The sequence below is a fragment of the Microtus oregoni genome, unplaced genomic scaffold (genome assembly GCF_018167655.1).
Source record: "Microtus oregoni isolate MIOR12 unplaced genomic scaffold, Mior012 000022F_ref0000154, whole genome shotgun sequence".
NCBI lineage: Eukaryota > Metazoa > Chordata > Mammalia > Rodentia > Cricetidae > Microtus > Microtus oregoni.
This window is the reverse complement of record NW_024543081.1, coordinates 13,430,785-13,444,672: the sequence shown is the minus strand read 5'-3', so window position 1 is coordinate 13,444,672 and position 13,888 is coordinate 13,430,785. Positions and strand designations below refer to the sequence as shown.

Genomic DNA, 13,888 nt, shown 5'->3' with positions numbered 1-13,888 from the left:
GCTTCATTCGGGAGATGATTGTCACCCTGGCTCTGTGGGGTGAGCGCAGAGGGACTCTGATGACCATGATGTCACGCTGCACATCAGACAAGAACCAGGGCTGGCTTTGAGGAGTCAGCCCAGCTCTCCCGAGTCCCTCCTGGCCTGTGAGAGGAGAGCTACCTCAGAACCTGCTCTATCCATAGTACATGGCGTCTTCTTCCTGCAGAACAGGCAGAGGTCCCAGCCCAGCCTCAGATGGGAAGACCTGAGGCTGGAGTGAGAAGCATCCAGTTAGCCTCAGACAGGCACAGTCCTGCTTCAGCAGCCTCTCTGCTTGCATACCCTGGGCTCTAAGGAGCTTGTAAGATGCCTGGGCACCTCCTTTCCCATAGCCTCTCTGGCCCACAGACTCAGAAGACAGCCTGTTCCTCCTTCACTGTGACAGGGAAATGGGACTAACTTCTGTGTAATTTTGTATCCTCGAGGCCCTTTTTAGTAATACAGATTTAAGTAGCGAGCCCTGTAAGGGGCTTTCTGCTTGTATGGCCAGGTTTTATAGAAGGGCCTAGAAGTTCATGCTCCATGAGCCCTTTGACAGATTTCCTCCTTCACCACCTCCTGCCAGCACCTGTCCATGCTTCCTGAAGCTTGTAGCTGCTTAGCATGCTGTCATCCCACAGGGGCCTGCACATCATCCTAGGGTCTCCAACTCCTCATGTTTTCTTCCTAGGTAAGTCCATGGCCTATATGCGTGGTGTGTACTTCCGAATGAAGGACGAGGTGTTTCGGGGCTCACGGCCCTATGAGTCTGGGCCCCTGGAAGAGTTCCTGAAACGGGAGTTTGGGGAACATACCAAGATGACAGATGTCAAAAAACCCAAGTAAGCCATGTTCCCCACCTGCCCAAATCTGGGGAACAGGACAGCACTTCATCCCATCTAGATGAGAGACCCCTGAGAACATGGGGAGACTGTCTTCATGAATGGAGAGGAGAGGAACCAGGAGGGTCAGAGCTGGGTGGCCTGGAGAGAGCAGGGCTTGCTTCCTCCAAGCCAACTGGACCACTTGGCAGACGTAATGAACTCCTTAACCTTTCGTGGGATATTGTCACACTAGACTGTGCTTGTTCCCTGACCCGTCACGTGGCATCTCTGCTGGACCAGCTCGGCAGTGCCCATGGAGGGGAAGGAGGAGGGCCACCCCAGGGCAGCTGGAAGAGAAGTAAGCTAAACAGCAGGCAGGGAAGCTGCTAAAGAGGCCCCAGAAGAGCCTGCAGCGTGCCGCGGCTCTGAAGACAGGCCTGCAGCAGGGCCCATATCCTTGGCCAGGCTATGAGCTTAAAAAGGCAGGAACATGGCAGCCTTGTCCTCTGCAGCCCTGGCCTCTAGCACAGACAGGCCGTTGGACAGTGTCTGTCAACCTGCTGAGTGACTAGGGGCAAGAGAGAGGAGGGAGCTGCCTGGAGGAAATGGAGCGTGAGCAAGGCCCAGCAGCTTAGGGTTGTTTTTTTCCAGCAGGAGGGTTGTTTCTTCCTTCTTTCTTTTTAGCTTTTTGAGACAGGCTCTAGTTGTATGGCTTTGGCTGTGAGCTATTGTCTAGATTAATGACTGATACGAAGGGGCACAGTCCACTGTGGGCAGTGCCATCCCTGGGAAGGTGGCACTCAGTTGGATGAGAAAGCAGGCTGAGCAAGTCAGCAAGCCGTGCCTAGCTTCCCTGAGAGCTATAACCTGAAATTACCCTGTCCTCCACGGTGTTTCTCACAGTTTCTGTCATCTTAACTGAGACATGTAGTAGATTCAGTTCTGAAGTTCACTGTTCAAGTTTGAAGACCTATCTAAGTATGAGAGGGGAACCCTGGAGTCCCCCCACGATTAGATTTTTAGGGCCTATGTGGTATTTTATGTATTTTAGCGTTTGTTTTATGAAATTAGGGACTCTAATATTTGGCACATAGTTGCCGTCTGTTGTCTCCCTTGGAGGCAGTCGGTCTCCTCTGTGTAGATTCTGCCCGTTGCTTGCCTGCTCCGTGTTAGGATACAGACATGGATTCTTCTGTTATGTCCGTGTGGTCTCTGCCAGGGTTTGCCCTGGCATCTTTCAGGTTTTGGAATCCTGAGTCATCACTTTAACTTTTTTTTTAAAAAGGTTTATTTATTATGTATACCTCCATGTATGCCCGCACACCAGAAGAGGGCACCAGATATCATTACAGATGGTTGTGAGCCACCATGTGGTTGCTGGGAATTGAACTCAGAACCTCTGGAAGAGCAGTCAGTGCTCTTAACCTCTGAGTTTTTTTTGTTTTGTTTTGTTTTTTTCAAGACAGGGTTTCTCTGTAGCTTTGGAGCCTGTCCTGGAACTAGCTCTTGTAGAGCAGGCTGGCCTTGAACTCACAGAGATCCTCGTGCCTCTGCCTCCCGAGTGCTGGGATTAAAGGCATGCACCACCACCGCCCAGCTCATCACTTTAACTTTTGTCTCGGCTAGCTCATTACTCCCCCCCCCCCCCCGCCCGCCCGTCTTTCTCCTTGTGTGTTTTTCCTCTGTAAATTAGGTTAAGCTCGTATTAAATGCATACTTATCGCCTCTAGATCTTTTAACTTCTCTTGCATTTTCTTTTTTAAATTTTTAACATTTATTTTAGAGAGACACAGAGAGAGAGACAGAGAAAGAATGAGAACGTGAACATAGAGGTCAGAGGACAAGTTTAGGATTGTTTCCTTCCAGCGGGTTGGTCTCAGGTTGTCGGGACTTGCAGCCAGCTGAGCCAGCTAATCAGCCAGCCCTCTCTTAAATTTTCTACCTTCTTTCTCCCCCTTTTTTCTTTTTTCTTCTTTTGAGACAGGATTCACTATATAACTCTGGCTTTCCTGGCAGGCTGGCCTCAAACTCACAGAGATCCACCTGCTTCTGCCTTCCAAGTGCTGGGACTAAAGGTGTGTGCCACTGTGCCCACCTTCTACCATTTGATCTCTTTGTGGTGCAGTCTGGTTAGTTTCTTACCTGTTTTCCAGTCCACTGATTCTCACTGTTGCTCTGTTATTTAACCTATCTGCTGATTTTTTTTTTAAAAAGTTCATGTATGTGTACATATGGGTGTGCATCCCCCACCAAAAAAAAAAAAAAGCACTCTCTCTTTGGTCTTCAAAGTCATTACCTGTAATCTCCTGTCCCCCCAAAATATCACGAGGCTTGCTCTGCAGTCCCTGCTCAGTGACAGAGTGCTTGCTTAGTGTGCTCCCAGCATTGCAGGGCAACAGAGATGTTAGGACGCCTGCATTTGTTGTTTGCTGTTTTGCACACAGCAGCACTGTGGTCCGTTGCAGCCCGTGCATGTGTTTTGCGGTCACTAGTCTGCCTTGACTCAGTGGCTGTCTTCCATCACTGAGCTCTGTTCCCAGCTCTCATGGTGACCTCTCCTGTGTGCCCTCCCTGCTGGGATGTTTCCTGTCTGCACTGCTTCTTAATGTGAAAATCAGATTCTTTGAAACTCAGAGTGGCCCTCCCTGCAGAGGGTTTTGTGCCATCTCCTAGGTATGCAGGCTTGCCACCATCGCTGCCACTTTCACTGACTGGGTGGTTGTCATGGGAACTCTGACTTTCCCCAGGTGATGTGAACACAAACTAGGAGTTCACAGACAGGCTAGAAAGAGTCTCCCATTAGACCTCACCTTTGGTGGACTTTGGCCCTTGTGTATTCATCTTGTCAGGGGTCCTATCCTTTTAAGCAAAATTTATCTTTTCATTGTGAATGTGGACATATCCCCATGTGTGTGGGTGCCCTCAGAGGCCATGGATTCCCTGGCGCTGGAGTTACAGGTGATTACGAGCCTCCTGACATGGTTACTGAGAACCAAACTTGGGTCCTCTGTAAAAGCAGGAGGTACACTAAACCACCCAGCTGTTGTCAGCTCCTCTCCGGCTTTTACGACTAAAATCAGGGGCTGGGGGGATGACTCAGTGGTGAAGAGCACTGGCCGTTCTTCCAGAGGACCGGGTTCAAGTCCTGTCCTTCACTGACACACGTATGCTGCTATTGCAGTTAGATCAACTCTGTGACAGAGTACAGAGGGCGGCTAGCTGCCGTGGTGCTGAGAGCAGCCAATGAATGTCCTCTCCAGGGAGGGGACTGGAGCTCACAGAACCAGGCCTCTGCAAGGATCTGAACACACCCTAGTTTCCCAGAGCCTGTGCCCGGGCTTTTTATGTCCCAGGGTTAGGAGGAACCTTCCTTTCTGTTGTTAGTTTATGTGGGTGAATGTTTTTCCTGCATGTGTGCCTGTGCACTACATACATGCATGGTGCCTGCAGAGCCCAGCAGAGAGCCTCAGATCCCCTGGCCTAAAGTTATAGATGGTCATGAGCCATCCTGTGGGTTCTGGGCCCTGAACTCAGGCCTCTGAAAGAGCAGCAGGTGCTCGTAATTGCTGAGCTGTCTCTCCAGCCCCAGCATGCAGCCTGCTCACTGCTCTCAGCGGCCTTTCAGTGCGGGCTTCTACCCAGCTGAGTAGTTACACTGTTGCCTTGTTTTTAAACCGCTGGCAGCACGCTGAAGGCTCTGCCCCAAGCCTTGCTTTTCCTTACCTCCCCTCTATCTTGGCATTCATGCCTCCCAGTAAGTCCCATCTTGGGTGTTCTTTAGTGGCCCTGCACTCGGCCACCACTCTTGGAGTAAGGAGTCGCAGCATTATGGCAGCTGGCTTGCCGATGGACAATGATATTCCTGGTCATCTATTTTAAACCAGATGCTGCCATTGGTTCTGAGCAGCCTGTCTGCTGCCCTGGCGACCTTCTGGGGTGGGTGAGTTTCCAGAGTGGGCTTATTGGATAGAGTGAAACACCCGTGAGTAAGGCAGGCGCCATTGGCCAGATTCCCTCTTAAACCGCCCCAGGTTCACAGGAGATGCCAGGGAGAAGCGCACTACGAACAGGGTCCAGGGCATGACCCTGGAGAGGAGCTGATGGGCGGCTGGGCCAGCTCTCCTCTGTTGCTCCCTACAGGGTGATGCTGACGGGGACACTATCTGACCGACAGCCAGCGGAGCTCCACCTATTCCGGAATTATGACGCACCAGAGGCCACTCGGGAACCTCGCTTCAACCGAAACATTAACCTGAAGCCACCGACTCAGCCTGCAGGTCAGAGCCAACTGTTTGCTGTGTCCATGGGAAGAGCTAGCTGAGGCTGGAAGGGGGTGGGGAGTCACAAACGGGGCACTGGATGCCCTCCCACCCACATCGCCATCTTGGCTGGCTAAGGACAGCTGTTGCTGGAGGCTGTTAGGAGCGAAGAGGCCCCTGGAAGTCCATAGTGACAAACAACTGCTCATCGGGATGGCAAGACCCAGCAGCAAGGCCTTATGGGTCCTGTTTCTAAAGACTTCCAAGTTCCCCTCTTCCTGTACTGAAGGGACAGGTCTTATGTCATTGAGTCACCCTCTTTTCCCACACCTAGACCAGCTGGTATGGCGGGCAGCCCGGAGCAGTGGGGCAGCCCCAACCTACTTCCGGCCCAACGGACGCTTCCTGGATGGTGGGCTGCTGGCCAACAACCCCACGCTAGATGCTATGACTGAAATCCATGAGTACAATCAAGATATGATCCGCAAGGTGAGGGCATCACCATATACCGCTGATGAGAACAGGCCGCTTTGATACGCGTCTTTGCCCGTTTACAACATTCAGCAACAGTCATATCTCTCGCTGGGCCTATCTGATGGGCACTGTCCGTGGTAGGAGACTTCTGAGGCCCCATCCACGCTGAGCGCAGAGAAGACTGTGGTCAGGGCTCGCACCTGCTGGGAGTGGGGAGGGCAGTGTACAGCTGCTCGCCTAGCGCTACCCAGCTGGGCACGCTCTTGCCTTGCAGAACTTACATCCTGCTTAGAGACGCCATAAACAGGAGACTCTCCTGAATGTGTCGAAGGCAGGAGGAGGAGGGGGCCTGTGTGGGAGAACTGAGGTCTGGGACAGGGCTCCTGAGCGTGGAACCTGTCCTGAGGCAATGAGCCAAGGGCAGGCAGTGGCCCTCAACCAAGTCATGAGAGCAAGGTAACAAGGCCTGTGCGCCAGGGGAAGTGGAGCAGCGCTGTGGGGAGCTGGCCCTGCCCCATTCCTCACTTCCACTCGTAGCAGTGCCTGTGTGAGTGCCCTGGGCACTTGGGATGCCATCGCTGTGCGGTGCTGGAGAGGCACCGAAGTCCAGCACAGCCCTGGAGCACCGAGATGCACCCTTGGCCTCGGAGATGGCGGGTTCCTCAAGGAGTTCAGGCAGTCTCCGATTTGTCCAGTCAAAGTCAGGGTCTATTAAGGATGGGGAGCTGGGGTCCCTGAGTGGGAAGGAATTCCATCAAGGTCACCCAGCAAACTGGCAGCAGAGCTGGTTGAGCAAGTACAGGGCCGCCTCTAGTCAGAGCTTCAGCACCCACTCCCCACCACATGCCCCGCAGGCCTCTTCTGTTTTGAAGGTGTGGCCGTCATGCTCACACCAGCTCACACCAGGGAGCAGCTGTAGGGCTGTTCAGGATTCGAGTCTGGGCCTACTCCTGTTCACAGCCTTGTCTCTGCCCCTCACAGCCTTGTACCCAGCCTTGGCCTCTCTCTGGCCTGTGAAAGTTTCCTTACTACCTTTGTCCTCCTCACCACAGGGCCAGGGCAACAAGGTGAAGAAGCTCTCCATTGTTGTCTCTCTGGGGACAGGAAGGTCCCCTCAAGTGCCTGTAACCTGTGTAGATGTCTTCCGCCCCAGCAACCCCTGGGAACTGGCCAAGACTGTTTTTGGAGCCAAGGAACTGGGCAAGATGGTGGTGGACTGTGTGAGTTGGTACCCTTCCCCAGACCCTTTCCCTCAGGGTCCACCTCTGGCCAATGCCCCCACACACTGCCATGTCCGTCCCTGTCAGCCGGCTCTGGGGGACAGCCTGACCAGGTCCCACTGGGGTTTCACATGTCCTTTGACTGTAGCTCTCTGTCTGTACGCAGCTGGGTGGAAGACCAGATACACAGGGAGGGGATGGTGGGCTCTTTGTCACCGCCCTCACTGCCACTCAGAGATCCTGAACAGATTCCGCACAGTTAGGCCAGTCACTGAGGCCCAGAGAAGTGGACCTGTTCAGATCACTCTGCTGATGAATGAGTAGAACCCAGGGATCTCGGAGGGTGGGTAGCAGGGTGTTGTGGCCCGGGCTTATGGGGCCTGCTTTCCTCAGTGTACAGATCCAGACGGTCGGGCTGTGGACCGGGCCCGGGCCTGGTGCGAGATGGTTGGCATCCAGTACTTCAGGTAAGCTTTGGGTCTGACCTGACTCCTCCCAGGCCTGGCGAGCCCCACCCACCCCCATGTCGCCAACAGAGGTCCTTGCCCACCATCACGTGATGAGACTCACTGACACACTTAACTGCCAGCTCTTGATGTGGTCTCTCCCAGCTTCAGGGCAGTGCTCTGTTCCCCAGCCCCTCCCCAGCCCAAGTTCTTGTCCCCACCCAGGCTGGGCATGCTGGGTGACCCTCTCCTTTCTCCCAACAGACTGAACCCCCAGCTAGGAACAGACATCATGTTGGATGAGGTCAGTGATGCGGTGCTGGTCAATGCTCTCTGGGAGACGGAGGTCTACATCTATGAGCACCGGGAGGAGTTCCAGAAGCTTGTCCAGCTGTTGCTGTCGCCCTGAGCCCCCAGGCCCTACTGGCAGGGGTGGGCCAGGTCACCCAGCACACTGAGGACCAAGCTGGGCCAGGCAGCTCCGTGTCCACCTGAGGACTGGGGCTCAGAGCGCAAACAGTTCCCCACAAGGCACTTCTCCTGACCCACCTGCACTTTGCCACTCTGAAAGCCCAGAGTCCCCTCAGCCCTCTTACCAAACTGTGAAGGCCAACTGGCTCTCTCAACTGCCCTACATTTCAGTGAGAGCAACACTAAGGTGCCCAGTGTGCCCAGAGAGTTCTCCCAGGTTCCCTGGCCACGGCAGCCCACCCCTTCCTCCCTCTTCCTGAAGTCAGGGACTAGAGAAATGGGGTTCCACCCCATCATCAGGTGAAATCCAGGCTATTGAAATCCAACCCCATTTGACTTTGCCCCTCTACACCTGCCAGCCACCCCACCCCTGCAACCACCCCACCTTAAGAGCCCTGCCAGCTCCCAAAGGTCAATTCTGTGCACACACTCTTCTCTGGAAGGAGAGTGGGCAGGGGTTCAAGGCCACCTCAACTGTGAAATAAACGGGTTTAGAATCAAGTTCACCTGTGTAGTGTGTGCTGTAGTAGTGTACTGCGTCCCAACCCCGCTTCCTCAGACACGACCGGGACACCCTCTTCTCTGGCCCTGATATAACTGACAATGGAGTGGGCAGTCAGTGCCCGACCCATCAGCCCAGGGAAGCTTATGGGAACCTCATCTGAGGCGTGGCAAGGGCAGAAGGTCTGCCCACATGCTGGGTAGTGAGAGAAGAGGGCCGCACTCTGCCCCAGCTCTGTGGGACTCGGGTTCATGTCATCCTTGCTCTGACATTAGGAGGCGGGGAATTAGGGCTGGGGAGGGAACTCAGAGGTGAAGTACTTGCCCGGCATATATGAGGCCGTGGGTTCCATCCCCAGCACTGGGGGCAGGGGTGCTAAGTGGTCAGGGTCCCCCTCAAGGCGTCGGGTCCCAAGCAGAGATGAGGCCTGTCAGAGCAGTAAGTCCTCCACGTGGGTTTATCTCCAGGATGCCCCAGCTTGCTCCAGCAGGAAGGTCCATGTTCCAGACCTATATGGTGGGCAGGGCTATATAAGGACTGAGGAAGGCCTGGGGGCTCCCAGGCACAGGGCCTTGAGTAGGAGGTGACCTGGGAAAGTGGCTCATCCACGCATGCCCACCAGTACACGCCCAGACGGTAAATAATTGAAGGGCCGGTCACAGGAGCCGCCTGCGTCATAGGATGCCTTCCCCACAGGGTCTGGTTACGCCCCAGATCGCATTGACACCCCCTGGCTGGTGAATAATTAAGCAGCCACCCCCTTCCAGACAGGACTCCATCTGCAGGCCCCGCTCAACAGCTTCCTTGCGGCCTGCTGCCTGAGAAGCAGAGCACTGGGGACCTGTGGAGACTTACCCCAGCACTCCCAGCCCTGCGAGAACCACCGGCCTCCTCAGTTCCAGCGCCACCTTCCATGGCCCCTGAAATGGACCAGTTCTACAGGTCCACTATGGCCATCTACAAGGTGAGCTCATGGGCCATGACCAGCATGTAGCAGCCAGGTTGGCTCCAGGACAGAGGGAGCCCCAGGTGTGGGAGTGGAGGGGAGTCTTTGGGAATTGTATGCAGCACCCTTCCCCATACATGCCTTGCACACCCTCACCTGGGAGGCAGCAAGTAGCCAGCCTATTGGATAGATGAGAAACCGAGCCTACAGAGGTTAAACGCTTGTTTAAGGTCAGCAAGGGAAGAGGAGGCGCTGCTGGGATTGGAGTCAGGACCTAAATTGGAAGTGTCAGGATTGCCTTCACTGTCCAGTGTTCTCCAGCTGGCCACAGCCCAGGGTGGTGACACAACCACACTGTGGACCCCAGGGGTCTCTTTGCACAAGGCGATATGCGGGATGATATCAGCAGCCCCAGGAATCTATTCTGGTGAGGCCTGGGCACAGGACAGGCTGCAATATGCCACCAGAATCTATTCTGGTGGCAGCAGATTGCTGGGCTTCATTCAGCCAGTGAGACCAAGACAACTCTGAGGTTCTTCATGTCAGGAGGGAGCAAGCCTCTCCGGGGCAGGTGTGTGGCAGAAGCTCTCTGCCAGGGGCTCCTGGCTTGGGTCTGGCTCCCCAAAGATGCCTCCGAGACTCTGTAGGAGGGAGCCAGGATTCTGGTGACCTCAGAGGTCAAGGCGGGCTTCACAGGGCTAGGTGCCTCTGTCCATCTATTTCTTTCCACCATGGCCTGCATCCTTTCCCCCCCGGTCCAGAGCATCATGGAGCAGTTTAACCCTGCACTGGAGAACCTGGTGTACCTGGGCAACAACTACCTCCGTGCCTTCCACGGTGAGTGTCTGCCCTGGCGCTCAGCCCCTGCCATCACTGGGGCAGCAGCCCACAGCTTAGCACTCCTTCCTAAGTGCTGGGCTCACCCTCAGCCCTAGGTCCCACAACCCACCCGTGTCCCAGACACTCTGAGACACTTTCCACACAGCCCACTCCTCACTAGGTTCCCTGCCCTTAGCTTTACAGTACAACTACCCACACCTTCGTGAGCACACAGGTTCCTGCGGCCCTCCCACGAGACCCACGGGGACGGTCTTCCTCTGCCGCAGGCACCTACCCAAGGGTACCTTCCCCCATTCCGCCATATCTCAGTGTCCCCCTGCACAATCAGGAGCACAGACTGAGCACTGGCCTGACCTTTCACCTCTCCTGCAGCTCTGTCCGAGGCAGCTGAGGTGTATTTCAACGCCATCCAGAAGATTGGGGAGCAGGCCCTGCAGAGCTCCACATCACAGATTCTGGGTGAGGTTCTGTCCTCTTCACCCCCCACCCCCAGCCTCTGCCTACTGTCGCAGCCCAGCTCTTTCCCTATGGCTTTATTTGTTTGTTTGTTTGTTTGTTTTTTTTTTTGAGACAGGTTTGAACAGACAGAGTAGCCCTGGCTGTTCTGGAACTCCCTTTGTAGACCAGGCTGACCTAGAGATGCACCTGCCTCTGCCTCCCGAGTTCTGGGATTAAAGGCGTGCTGGCCTGGCTTGCCTGTGTTCTTATTGTCTCCTCAGGTCTAGGGCGTATGTGGCCCATGCTCTGGGGTTCATTAGGGCCTCCTTCTGCACATGTGCCTTCCTAGAAGCCCCCACCTCAGCACAGGCCTGTGGCCAGTGCTGGGAGTCCCATCTCTCATGTTTGCACCCCACTTCTTCCCTTACCCTCCTTATAGATCAGAGTTACCAAGTCTTGAGTCAGATCCATGTGTGAAATCCTTGGACTTTGGTCCCCAGTCCAGCCAGAAGTGTTCTGACTGGCTTCTGGCACGAGGAAGGCAGATGGAGCAGGCTCTCCACACTAAAGACAGCCCCTCTTGCCTCCAGGTGAGATCTTGGTTCAGATGTCGGATGCTCAGCGGCACTTGAACTCGGACCTGGAGGTGGTGGTGAGTATCAGGCCCCAGGGCCAGCATCGCTCTAGCAGATGGGCGTCAGCTCAAGAATGAGGCCCAGAGGCTGAGGAGATAGGCACTGCGAGTGGTAAAATGCTTGCTGTGCAAACCTGAGGGCCTTGGGTCAGGTCCTAGCACCTTGTAAAGGTCCAAGCATGGTGGCACGCCTGTAATCTCGGCAGGGGGACGAAGACCGGAGGATCCTGGGACTCGCTAACCAGACAGATAGTCTGTGAGTCAGTGAGCTGTAAATAAGTGAGAAACCCTTTCTTGAAAAAAGCTAAGGTGGCCATGGAGGAAGTGACGCCTGCCACTCACATGCACATGTGCCCCCCACATATGGACACATACAATCCCACACATGCCTATGCCAGAGAGAGAGAGCACCGGCCCGCTCTCAGACCTCCGACTAGGGTTCACTTCTTAGACTCTGCTGGCCCTTGACAGTATGAAGACAAGTTGGCCTGGTCGAGCCTCAGCAAATCAGCTGCCACCGCCTTTTCTGTCCCATTTTTTTCGAGGAGCTGAGTCTCAGGGTCTAAGGGGCACTGCCCCCTGTTCCAGAATGAGTGGAGGAGCTGAGAAGAGAAAGGCCTGCAGCACCAGGCCCAGGACATAGCCCTTCCCCACCACGGCTCCCCTTTCCAACTCCCTGTAGCAGCCATGGGGATCTGAACATGCTGCTCCATTGTCTTGGGGAGCAAATCCAAGTGCCTTGGCAAAGACCTCAGGCCTGACACACCCAGCAGCGCCGTCCACTCCCGAGTCCCAGCCCTGCAGTCTGGGACAGGTGCCCCTTCCCCCAGCAGGTTCCGTGCACCCTTTCTTCCTGATGCCAACAGATGCTTCTGTTTGCTCCTAGCCACATGAGAGTGAACGCAGGAAACTAGTTCAGGCTCAGAGCCCGGCTCCACCACTTACTGGGTTTGGTACCCTTGGACTCTGGACCTCAATTTACCTACCTTAAAAAAAAAATGGAAATAATCACATTTCCTGGTAGTGCTCCCTAGTGGGGGTAGAATGAATCAATAAATTGAAGCTGTTTACTACGGCTAGGGTTATAGCTCGGTTAGAGTAGAGCGCTTGCTTAGCACAGGTGAAACCCCGGGTTTGATCCCAGCACACCATAAAATGGGCATGGTGGTGTAGACCTAGAACCCCAGTATTTATGAAGCAGAGGCAGAGGGACCAGAAATTCAAAGTTACACCCAGCTGCATAGTGTGAGACCTTGTCTTAAGAAACCATTTTCCTGGCAGGGTGAGCCCTGGGTTCTTGAGCTGGTCTATGGGCTAATGAGACCTTAATTTGTCTATGCCTGCTCCTGTCAGCTACAGGATCAGCAAAGGCAGGGGTCTTCTTTCTTTGTAGCTCCAGGTCCTGTGGCCTCTAGGTAGGGTTCCCCCGATGTGGAAGGAGACTGAACTGTGGGAAGGGAGTGGAGCGTGCTATTGGAGGAGAGATGGGAAGATTCCCAGAGGGCACAGGGGCAGAAAGAAGCAGACCAGAGTCTGGAAGCTGGGCAGAGTGGAAAGTGGGCATACCATGATGGTGAAGAGGCCTTGGAAGACTCAGAAGGGTATTTCGACCGACAGTTCCTGGTTTCTAACTTGTGGGGGCCTGGATGTTAGGGTACCCTTTGGGGCTCTGTTTGACACAGAAACCAGTTTTCCTAGTGGAAAATGCCTAAGGTACTATGGCGCCAGGACTTCACAGACACTTGGTAGCATAGCACTAAGTCCCCAGCACATGCTTAGACTTGTCCTTGGTTATAGAACTTGGCTCTCTATGTCCCTGTGGTTCACCTGGGCTGCACAAGTGTCACCCAGACCCACTCTGTAAGGAGAGCTGCCTCTCCAGGCACCAACATCTTGGCTGTGACAACTGGGTAGGGCCCCCAGCCAGAACCACACCAAGCAGGTTGTCCCTTTGGTTCTCCATTCCCTACGGATCCTGGGCACTGTTTGTTGGAGGTGGCTGGGATACAGACAGAAATCTCGCCCTCCCACAGCGAGGCAAGACCAAAAGGACAGCCAGGGACCGTATGTGCTCCACAGTAAACTCAAACCTTGCAGTGGAGAAAAGGAGTACAGGGCAGGGAGCGTTTGGGAGGATTGCAAAGCCATGCCGAGAAAGGGGTGGTGGGGAAGAAGACCTGGAGGAGCTGTGGAAGTTCCCCCAGGGACAGGAACACAGGCAACAGCATCAAGGAGCCAGCAGAAGATGAGATGAGCCAGTAGCAGGGCCATAGGGGCCATGGGGGTCACTGCTCTCCAGAAGTGGCACTATCCCTGGCTCTTTGAGTAAAGAAGAGACAGGCTCTGGCTTAAATCTCTTTCAAAACTTTTAGATAGCAAAATTATAGATAAATTCAGCGAATGTCGCTATGATAAGATGATGCGGTCCAGCGTCATCATTAGCATTCAGGTCTAGAACTCAGTCTGTCCCCAGACCCGGGCACTGGAAACCCCTCCTGTGTGCATCAGACCCACAGCCTCCCCTCCCTGCACCCACAGCAGTGAATGTATAAGCTGGCACTTTTTCAGTTTGCCCCCCACATCCAATCCCAAGACCTAGAATGTGAGGTTTTTCTTTGTAAAGACAGGGTCTCTCTGTGTAGTCCTGGTTGTCATTGCTTCAGGTCTTTTTAAAAACAGACTTCCCTGAATTTTCACCCTTTCTTTTTGTTGGCTGCTGAGCACCTGGGCCCCTTGGTCTGACCTCCTAACTCCTGGGAGTCTCTGCCTTGTTCCTGGCTCAGTCTGGCGGATTTTTCTGTCCTTGGATCTTT

At 54.4% G+C, this 13,888-nt stretch overlaps 2 protein-coding genes across 9 annotated transcripts in view; both read left to right on the top strand.

Annotated features, from left to right (window-relative positions):
• Pla2g6 (phospholipase A2 group VI) overlaps window positions 1–8,216 on the top strand; it is a 48,618-nt gene extending 40,402 nt beyond the window's left edge. For all 7 annotated transcript variants that reach the window (XM_041672053.1, XM_041672052.1, XM_041672051.1 and 4 more), the window contains 6 exons: window positions 713–863; window positions 4,986–5,122; window positions 5,439–5,593; window positions 6,631–6,798; window positions 7,192–7,265; window positions 7,509–8,216. In XM_041672053.1, coding sequence (XP_041527987.1) covers window positions 713–863; window positions 4,986–5,122; window positions 5,439–5,593; window positions 6,631–6,798; window positions 7,192–7,265; window positions 7,509–7,653 — 830 coding nt within the window. In that variant the 3' untranslated portion in view covers window positions 7,654–8,216. The remainder of the gene's footprint in view (window positions 1–712; window positions 864–4,985; window positions 5,123–5,438; window positions 5,594–6,630; window positions 6,799–7,191; window positions 7,266–7,508) is intronic.
• Window positions 8,217–8,942: 726 nt separating this feature from the next.
• Baiap2l2 (BAR/IMD domain containing adaptor protein 2 like 2) overlaps window positions 8,943–13,888 on the top strand; it is a 30,019-nt gene continuing 25,073 nt past the window's right edge. The window contains exons 1-4 of one of the 2 annotated variants that reach the window (XM_041672313.1): window positions 8,943–9,181; window positions 9,925–10,000; window positions 10,376–10,462; window positions 11,032–11,093. In XM_041672313.1, the coding sequence (XP_041528247.1) occupies window positions 9,131–9,181; window positions 9,925–10,000; window positions 10,376–10,462; window positions 11,032–11,093 (276 nt within the window). In that variant the 5' untranslated portion in view covers window positions 8,943–9,130. The remainder of the gene's footprint in view (window positions 9,182–9,924; window positions 10,001–10,375; window positions 10,463–11,031; window positions 11,094–13,888) is intronic. The other variant, XM_041672312.1, reaches the window with a different exon arrangement.